At 43.0% G+C, this 10,804-nt stretch overlaps 1 protein-coding gene across 2 annotated transcripts in view; it reads right to left on the reverse strand.

Annotated features, from left to right (window-relative positions):
* LOC124612771 (beta-mannosidase-like) overlaps positions 1–9,056 on the reverse strand; it is a 298,303-nt gene extending 289,247 nt beyond the window's left edge. For both annotated transcript variants that reach the window (XR_006979569.1, XM_047141165.1), the window contains exon 1: positions 8,891–9,056. Coding sequence is in view for 1 of the 2 variants with exons in the window: in XM_047141165.1 (XP_046997121.1) it covers positions 8,891–9,017 (127 nt within the window). In the remaining variant the exon portion in view is untranslated. The remainder of the gene's footprint in view (positions 1–8,890) is intronic.
* Between the last annotated feature and the right edge of the window lie 1,748 nt (positions 9,057–10,804).

Here is a 10,804-nt window from a genome sequence, read left to right on the forward strand (position 1 = left end):
AGGGTAAGCATGTGGCAGAAAGCATGTGGCAGAAAATCCTAAGAAATCTTGGTCTTATGTCAAAGCGGTAGGTCGATCAAATCAAAATGTCCAGACATTCTGTCACCAAAATGGTACTTGATCCGCGTATCGACTCGTGCTACACCTTGTGTTCAGATTGCATTGGTTTTCCTTTTCTTCCCCTGAAATGTTTGTCTGATATGTTGTTTGTCATTAAGTAGCTGCTTGGTTCCCTTTTCTCTCTGCTATCGATATCGGCGTTTTTGCGCCCGGGAAACTGATATGGAGGAAGTGAGATCTTTGACCGGTGGTAATTTCGTGTGGTGGCACGGAAGCAGGGGCGTGCGCTCAGAGTCTGGTGGACACGGGAGGGCAGTGTGGCTCGCCAGCGCGGACCAGGCGTGGTCGGCTGTACCGAGTCGCCACGTAATGTATGTCGATTGTGTGTAACGAGCGGGTCGAGTTGACGGAAGAGCACCCCCCCGCGGGTTGGTTGTATACAGAATCGCCCCACGAGTAGTTGCTGTTCATTTCACCTTGGTGAGACGTTAACAGGCTTCTTTAAGTCCTCCGTTTCAACACTGGAGTTTAAAAAGGAGACACCTAACATGAAGGAGCGGTCACTACCCGTCAACGTTGCAGAGAAGACGTGAACTCCGGCGACAGAGCGTGTTGTCGCGTGACCGTGGCGTGTAGGGTACACTGACTGGCGACGCGTGCGCGGTCGGATGTGTGGATCCTTGCCATCGGATGTCGTGTACGGCCTGTTCGAGCATAATTGCAAGATAAGTTAGTGGAAGGTTTTATCATTAAGTAATAAGTTTGCGTAACCAGTGTCTCTTCTGCCTTGTGGCCTCCGGCGATCGGGTTTCCTGTCCCCGGCACCGGTCTAATTGAAGACAGTGATCTTTCCTCCTCCTCTCGTTACTGCCCGATGGGAGGTGTAGTTTTGGCAGTTTAATTGTTTCGCTATTCTGTCGTGTGTTATGAGTAAATTCATGCTTATTGTTGGTTGATCATGTGGTCGCTCATTCAGGACTGTGTGGTGTAATGTTTCCTTGCACGAGGTTAGCTCTAATGCTGTCAGCAAGTTAAGCCATCTCATTACAAGTTTTCGCTGGCTAAAAGTCGGTGCAGTGATGAGCCTGAGAGTGGCAATTGTGTTTACGGGCGTATTTAAATTGGTCAGTATTCTGTCTAGCCTGAGCATCCCTCAGTGGGTGATTTGTGGCCGCCTTACACGAGTCCGTCATATCGGTTATGTTCTAATGATATTCCAGGACAATTTTGTTTAAAAACTTTTTTTTAAATTCCTTCATTCCTTTATTGCCACTAATCGTGTGTTTTCTGAGACCTTTGATTTTTTTTTTAATGGGGGTGTTGGTCGCTTCACTACCTCACCGTACTTTATTAACAAAGTTCTGTATTTACTTTAGTAGCCTGTTTACTACTGTTCTTTAAATTTTTTTTAAACTGTTGTATTGCTATAAATGACTTGATTGCCTTTAGCGGCGTGTCTTGAAAGGTTGTTTATTGCCGTACTGCTAGTTTCTGTAAGGTATGAATAAAACATTTGTGTGTGAAATTCTCAACTCGACAGTAAACTACTAGAAATTTGGCCCCGTTTCCCAACTTGTGGTGTGGCTTGTAGTAACTGTAACCACTATGTGTGTCAGTACTGAAACAGAGGATGACAGAATAAAGGTCGAAATACTAAATGTCTTTTTCCAAAGCTGTTTCACAGAGGAAGCCTGAACTGTAGTTCCTTCTCTAGATTGTCGCACAGATGACAAAATGGTAGATATCGAAATAGATGACAGAGGGATAGAAAAACAATTGAAATCGCTCAAAAGAGGAAAGGCTGTTGGACCTGACGGGATACCAGTTCGATTTTACTGTAGGAATCAGCTTGGGTTTCGAAAACGACGATCGTGTGAAACCCAGCTCGCACTATTCGCCCACGAGACTCAGAGGACCAAAGACACGGGTTGCCAGGTAGATACCGTGTTTCTTGGCTTCCGCAAGGCGTTCGATACAGTTCCCCACAGTCGTTTAATGAACAAAGTAAGAGCATATGGACTATCAGACCAATTGTGTGATTAGATTGAAGAGTTCCTAGATAACAGAACGCAGCATGTCATTCTCAATGGAGAGAAGTCTTCCGAAGTAAGAGTGATTTCAGGTGTGCCGCAGGGGAGTGTCGTGGGACCGTTGCTATTCACAATATACATAAATGACCTTGTGGATAACATCGGAAGTTCACTGAGGCTTTTTGCGGATGATGCTGTAGTATATCGAGAGGTTGTAACAATGGAAAATTTTACTGAAATGCAGGAGGATCTGCAACGAATTGACGCATGGTTCAGGGAATGGCAATTGAATCTCAATGTAGGCAAGTGTAATGTGCTGCGAATAGATAGAAAGAAAGATCCTTTATCATTTAGGAGGTACAATATAGCAGGTCAGCAACTGGAAGCAGTTAATTCCATAAATTATCTGGGAGTAGGCATTAGGAGTGATTTGAAATGGAATGATCATATAAAGTTGATCGTCGGTAAAGCAGATGCCAGACTGAGATGCGTCCTAATGAAATGCAATCCGAAAACAAAGGAAGTAGGTTACAGTACACCTGTTCGCCCGCTGCTTGAATATTGCTCACCAGTGTGGGATCCGTACGAGGTGGGGTTGATAGAGGAGATAGAGAAGATCCAACGGAGAGCAGCGCGCTTCGTTACAGCATCATTTAGTAATCGTAAAAGCGTTACGGAGACGATTGATAAACTCCAGAGGAAGACTCTGCAGGAGAGACGCTCAGTAGCTCGGTAGGCGCTTTTTTTGAAGTTTCGAGAACATACCTTCACCGAGGAGTCAAGCAGTATATTGTTCTCCACTACGTATATCTCGCAATCTTTCTTTCCACGAACAATACGAGACTGGAACAGAAGGGAGATCCGATAGAGGTACTCGAAGTACCCTCCGACACACACCGTCAGGTGGCTTGCGGAGTATGGATGTAGATGTAGGTGGAATACCATGATACAGTTGCCCAAATAACTGCAGAATCCCCGCCATGACCTTTGGAATGTAAACTTGACCAGAAGTTGGAAACAGTCTGAGACAAGATTCATCCAACACATGTCTGCCTATTACACATTTCGACCCTCTTCAACTGTCGGTGGTCTCTGTCAGTCAACAGACGAGGTCGGCCTGTATAGTGTTTGTGCTGCACGTGTCCCTTCACGTTTCCACTTCACTATCACATCGGAAACAGTGAACCTAGGGATGTTTACGAGTGTGGAAATCTCGCGTACAGACGTATGGCACAAGTGACACCCAATCACTACGTTCAAAGCCCGTGAGTTCCTAGGAGTGCCCAATTCGGCTCTTTCACGATGTCTAACGATTAGTGATACGGAGTACCTGGCAGTAGGTGGCAGCACAATGGACCTAATATGAAAAAAAGTATGTTTTTGTGGGTGTCCGGATACTTTTGATCACGTAGTGTATCTACGTGACGTCCAGGGATGGAAACCATATAGTACCCTTAGTGTTCGCTTTTGTGCAATCGATACTTTTTTTCTGAGTGGTGAGTTAGCCCAGAAAATTGTACCATTATACATCATTGAGTGCACATACGCGAAATGTGTCAGGAGGTAGATTCACCTGTTTCCAAGATTAGCAGTTATACAAAGAGTAAAAGTAGCTGAATTTAATTCCAGTTCATCGGTATGTACACCCCTAAATTTGGAGTATTCGACCTTATTTATTGACTCTTATTTGAACACTATTTCACTTGTTGGTATGACACTATTTCCTGTACAGAATTGAGTATAGTGCGTTTCCCCTTAAAACTGAATCTCCCCTATCATGCTCTTATCTGATACCCACACTTTCAAGTGGTCTAATTTATTCTGAGCAACTATAAAGTTTATCCAAATGTTGTTCCCATCTTCTCCTAATATACTCTGTTCACATCACCCAGTTATCTCATTTATTATGAAGTAATGTGTTCCCTGTTCTATGTTCCCTAAAGTGATCGTTTATTAGTCTTCGTGTAGCACCTACACTGACCTGTTACAATGTTGCATCTATTTAACGGCATTTACCCTCCATCTTCTTGTAAAGCCATCAGACGATCTAAACAAATTGCAATATGATTTAGGCAAGATATCTGTATGGTGCAAAAAGTGGCAGTTGATTTTAAATAATGAAGAGTGTGAAGTATCCACATGAGAACTAAAAGAAATCCCTAAATTTTCGGTTACCCGATAAAACACAAATCTAAAGGCTCTAAATTCAACTAAAGACTTAGGGATTACATTAACGAATTACTTAAATTGGAACGATAACATAGATAATGTTTTGGGGAAAGTTTGTGATTTATTAACAGAACACTTAGAAAATACGACAGGTCTACTAAAGAGACCGCTTACACTACGCTTATCCGCCGTCTTCTGGAGTACAGGAAGTTTATTCGCATTTGCGTAAGCGGGACACTTGCGATGGAATGACGACGTTAAAAATTTGTGCCGAACCGGAACTCTAATCCGAATTTCCTGTTATTGCGAGCGGTCGCTTCAAAAACTTAATCACCCAAACACGCTTCAAGGCCAGACGCAAACTTTCATAGGTCGTCGACCATGTGTCATTAATCTGCATTTTTGCGCTTATTGTAATTCGCGCAGAGGGAAGATATTTAGTCGAAAGTCATTAGCCTGTTATCGGCTGATAAATACCATATTGCAGTTCCTGTGTTGATAAGAATATATCGTACTCTTGTGGGATATTGCTGTTCGGTGTGGGATCCGCGTCTGATAGGACTGACAGAGTCCAAAGAAAAGCAGCTCGTTTTGTGTTGTCACGAAATAGGGCAGAGAGTTCCACGTATATGATACGCCAACTGGGGTGGAAATCAATAAAACAGAGGGGATTTCGGTTGGGGCAGGATCTTCTCATGAAATTTCAGTGAGCAAAATTCCGCTCAGAGTGCCAAAATATTTTGTGGGTGCCCACCTACATAGGGAGAAACAATCGTCATTATAAAGTAAGAGAAATTAGATTTAAGTGTTCACTTTTCCCACGCGCTGTTCGAGAGTGAAACGGTAGAAAAATAGCCCGAAGGTGGTTCAGTGAACATCTACATCTATATCTGCATGGATACTCACACTTAAGTGCCTGGCAAAGGGTTTATGGAATCACGTTTACAATAATTCTCTATCATTCTACTCTCGACCAGCGCGTGGGAAAAACGAACACCTATATCTCTCCGTGCGAGATCTGACTTCTATTTTATTCCGTTCATAGTTTCTCCCTATGTAGGTCGGTGTCAACAAAATATTTTCGCATTTGGAGCAGAAAGTTGGTGATTGAAATTTTGTGAGAAAATCCCGCTGCAAGGAAAAATGCCTTTTTTTTTAGTGATGTCCACTCCAAATCCTATATCGCGTCCGTGACACTCTCTCCTCTATTTCACACTAGTACAAAACGTGTTGTCCTTAAAACATTCTCGATGTACACCATTAATCCTATCTGGTAAGGATCCCATATCCGACTTGGCACAGAAGTACTCCAAGACAGGACGACAAGTGTAGTGTAGACTGTTTCTTAAGTAGATCCTTTGCATCTTCAACGTGTTCTGCCAATAAAACGCAGTATTTGGTTGGCCTTCCTCACAATATTTTCTATGTGTTCTTTACAGTTTAAGTTGTTGGTAACTCTAATTACCAGGTATTTAGTTGAATTTACGGCATTTAGATCTGATTGATTTATCATCTAACAGTAGTTTCACGGATTCCTTTTAGCACTCACGTGGATGACCTCACACTTTTCATTAATTAGGATCAACTGCAAATTTCGCACCATGCAGATATCCTATCTAAATCGTTTTGTAATTGGTTTTTATCTTTTGATGACTTTACTTGACGATAAACAACAGCAGCATCTGCTAACAACCTAAGACGGCTGCTCGGATTGTCTCCTAAATCGTTTATTTAGATAAGGAACACGAGAGGGTCTATGACACTACCTTGGTGAGCGCCAGAAATCACTTCTGTTTTACTCTATGCGAGACACTTAATTGTGAACCACAGGCCGTGAATGCTTATAATTTAAGATATGTTAGGTGAACGATATCAGGAGTCAGGTTTGGCTGCGTACTGTAATACCACAACCCCTTTTGGGATCCTGTATACTTTTCCGGTCTCATCCCGACTCTCCCGAAGGGGGCATATATCACTAATTGACACCAATATAAACTGCTGCTTTGACTTTGTTTTATCTGGTTATCTGGATTCGAATACACCGAAGATTCTTTGTGCAGCAAATTAGTAATTTGCACTAATTTAAACTATTGTTTTACATTGTTTACGTTGGGCCTCACCGCTATGTAGAATGAAGGAAACATGTTGGATTAAAAGTTAATGTATCATCACAATTTGCACATAATACAAACTACAGGCACATGATAGGAATAAAATTACTGTTGTAATTATGGAGTAATTAACCATTAAAGTTCCGATATTTCTGGCCATCAAGAGACAGCCACTTTTAAGCTTTGTTAAATAAAAAAAAAACTATTTGTACCCCTAATAGAAATATGACATGACGATTTTTCAGTCAGAATTAAGCGTACTCATGCTTTAATTGGTGTTAGTTAACAGAACTGTAATTACGACCATATAGAAATGAAAAATTTTATTCGTACGAAATTTAATTAGTTGAATTCAATAAAACCATTTGTTCTGTTCACGTGAAAATGATAGTATGATATTCCTTTGTCAGTAAAATAATACACACATTAAAAAAAACTTTGCATCACCCCGGTTCCGAGAGTTCCGGAACGTGTACAGAAAATTGGAATAATCAACATAAACATCATTTCCGCCCTTTTATTGCTCATGAAAACCACACACTGAATGTCGTATCACTATACAGCGAGACCTTCAGAGGTGCTGGTCCAGATTGCTGTACACACCAGTATTTCTAATACCCAGTAGCACTTCCTCTTGCATTGATGCATACCTGTATTCATCATGGCATACTATCCACAAGTTCATCAAGGCACCGTTGGTTCAGATTGTCCCACTCAACGGCGATTCGGCTTGAATCCCTCAGAGTGGTTGGTGGGTCACGCCGTCCATAAACAGCACATTTAAATCCATCCAAGGTATGTGCGATACGGACTATGTCTAGAGAACATGCTCGCCACTCTCCTCGAGCGATGTCGTTGTCCTGAAGGAAGTCATTCACAAGATGTGCATGATGGGGGTGAGAACTGTCGTCCATGAAGACGAATGACTCGCCAATATACTGCCGATATGGTTGCACTATGAGTCGGACGATGGCATTCATGTATCGTACAGCCGTTACGGCGCCTTCCATAACCACCAGTGGCATACGTCGGACCCACTTAATGCCACCCCAAAACAGCAGGGAATCTCCACCTTGCTGCACTCGCTGGGCAGTGTGTTTAAGGCGCTCAGCCTGACCGGGTTGCCTCCAAACAAGACTCTGACGATATTCTGGTTCAAGGCATATGCAGCATTCATCGGTGAAGAAAACGTGATGCCAATCCTGAGCGGTCCATTAGGAATGTTGTTGGGCCCATCTGTACTGCGCTGCATGGTGTCGTAGTTGTGAAGATGGACCTCGCCAAGGATGTTGGGAGTGAAGTTGCGCATCATGCAGCCTATTGCGCACAGTTTGAGTCATAACATGACGTCCTGTGGCTACACAAAAAGCATCATTCAACATGGTGGCATTGCTGTCAGGGTTCCTCTGAGTCATAACCTGTGGGTAGTGGTCATCCATTGCCGTAGTAGCTCCTGGGCGACATGTCATCGACAGTTCCTGTCTCTTTTAATCTCCTCCATGTCCGAACAACATCGGTTTGGTTCACTCCGAGACACCTGGACACTTCCCTTGTTCCTGGCACAAAGTGACAATGCAGACGGCATCGAACGATGGTATTGACCGTCTAGACACGGTTGAACTACAGACAACAAGAGCCGTGTATCTCCATCCTGGTGGAATGACTGGAACTGGTCGGCTGTCGGACCCCCTTCATCTAATAGGCGCTGCTCATGCATGGTTGTTTACATCTTTGGGTGGGTTTAGTGACATCTCTGAACAGTCAAAGGGACTGTGTTTGTGATACAGTACCCACAGTCAAGTTCTGGGAACCGGGCTGATGCAAAACTGTTTTCGATGTGTGTATATGCAAATTAACAAACTATATTGTTGCAATGATAAAACATGTAATTTATAGTCTTAATAGAAACAGATTCTTTCCTGTCTTTGTATGATGTTATGTACTTTTATTTCATGAAAAGTTCTATGTCATTTGGGAAAATATATGTAAAAACTTTAACTGTATAAATCCAAAATTCAGTATGTAACAATGATAGTAAGTGTTTAAAACCATATAAATAGAGGCGATTTGTGGACCACCATAGGTCAGTCTTAGGTTATTCTTACGTCAGTCTTGGAGCGAATTTTGTTTCAACAGCGTGTAGTCAAACTTTGTACATTCGCCGCCGAATCGTGGGAAAAAAAGTTCTCTGTGAACAAGAAATACTGAAACCTATTTCTGTCGTTGCCTAATTCCCGTGTGGCGATGCAATAACATCAAGATGAACCATGTCAGCATTAAGAAGCAGCACCCCAGAATACACAAGATACCTGTTATTTATTTGGTGGAATATATCCGTAATATGACGTGGTATATTGTTAAGTAACGTTACACATCCCAAACTTCCCCACACAAAAATATTTTTGCCATATTATATTGCGGTACATATCAAGTTCATTATACGTTTGTAAGTCTGTAAGAGGTTATTACCGAACAGTGCTCCCAACCGCGTGGGTATGGTGGTGCTGATTTGGTACTTACAGCCGTTGCCGTTGGAGGCCGTCCAGGAGTCACCGTCCAGAGAAAGTCTTATGAGGCCTTCAGCTCGGCCCAAAAGGGTCGCGGCTGCTAGCAGCGTCAACGTCAGCGTCTTCATGGTCGTTGTCATGGCGAGCTTCGCTATGGCTGCCCGCCCCTCACTGCGATGTCGCCTCACTGCCCGCAGACGTCTCTTAAGGCCGGGCTTATCAGCTACCCAGGCTTATCACGGTCCACTGGCGAGTGTCGTTAGGGAACACTACTCGATTTCTATTCGCGTGACGCCTTGTGCAATACCTGCCAAAGAGCGCGGGACATATTGAGAAGCCGAAATAGGAGGGAAGGGATCTCAACAAAGTGTGTGCGTGTGTGTGTTGGTCGTCAGTTTTAATGATATACACCATGTGGCAAATAGTCTCAGGACGCCACTCGGAGTGCGTCATGTGTGAAATCATACTGTACATCAGAGCGTCAGTATGTATAAGCATAGGCATTAAGCGTCGAGACCACAAGTTCTCAACCAGTTTTGCCGTACCGCCCCCTTTTCAAAAAGCAAATAATGTTCATCGGTCCCCTACCAAAAAAAGCAACCTGACTCCATTTATTGAAATCAATAATGTAACCCATAGTTAAGCCCTCATTACGGGACAGTGATTGAAAGCTGCTCTTCTTAAATGAACAACCTTTTTTATGGAAAAATTACAGTTTTTAAAAATAATTTTACCAAAATATATTAATAATACTGCTGCAGATCTCAATGTCTGATTAATAAATCTGTATCACTAAAAACAAAATAACGTTAACAGTGAGAGGGCAGAGCTTAGCATAGTGATACTACTTTTTAAATATTTGGTGTCATATTTATCATCACCAATCCTTGATCGCTTTGTTCCAGTATTAAGAATCTGTTGATTTTCTTTTTTATGTAGCTGTGGACTCTTTCGGCTAAATATGATGACGGGAATGTACTGAAGTATTTCTTTGGTTCAGCGAATCACGGTGAAAGCAATATGGCCTGGAGCGCTATTTTGAAAGCGCTAATTGTTTAGGAACTAATTAACCTTTGCAGGCGGATGGAAACGAGAGTCAATGTTCATCACAACAAGCGTCCTGTGTATTCCCTCCTCTGTATTACTACAGAATACACGCACCACCCAGACTGGTATTTTGAATGCAGAGCATGCAATAGGCCATAGCTGTGGTGTTCTGTCTCGTCAAGATAAAACACAAAAGTACTAAGTTCAGCAACTTGCTGACTTCTGCAGGTGCCCCTGCGCAGGAGCGGCCTATACGTGTGGGCTGACGAGAATCCGCACGCAATTGTGCAATCATGTCATCAACACAGATTTTCTGTGAACGTTTGGGCAGGCATTGTTGGTGATGTCTCGATTGGGCCCCATGTTCTTCCACCCACGCTCAATGGAGCACGTTATCATGATTTCATACGGGATACCCTACCTGTGCTGCTAGAACATGTGCCTTTACAAGTACGACAAAACATGTTGGAGCTCCTGCACATTTCAGTCGAAGTGTTCGTACGCTTCTCAACAACAGATTCGGTGACCGATGGATTGGTAGAGGCGGACCAACTCCATGGCCTCCGCGCTCTCCTGACCTCAACCCTCTTGACTTTCATTTATGGGGACATTTGAAAGCTCTTGTCTACGCAACCCCAGACTCTTCGCGCTCGTATTGTGGACGGCTGTGATACAATACGCCATTCTCCAGGGCTGCATCAGCGCATCAGGGATTCCATGCGACGGAGGGTGGATGCATGTATCCTCGCTAACGGAGGTCATTTTGAACATTTCCTGTAACAAAGTGTTTGAAGTCACGCTGGTACGTTCTTTTGCTGTGTGTTTCCATTCCATGATTAATGTGATTTGAAGAGAAGTAATATAATGAGCTCTAACATGG

Source organism: Schistocerca americana, chromosome 4 (genome assembly GCF_021461395.2).
Source record: "Schistocerca americana isolate TAMUIC-IGC-003095 chromosome 4, iqSchAmer2.1, whole genome shotgun sequence".
Lineage (NCBI taxonomy): Eukaryota > Metazoa > Arthropoda > Insecta > Orthoptera > Acrididae > Schistocerca > Schistocerca americana.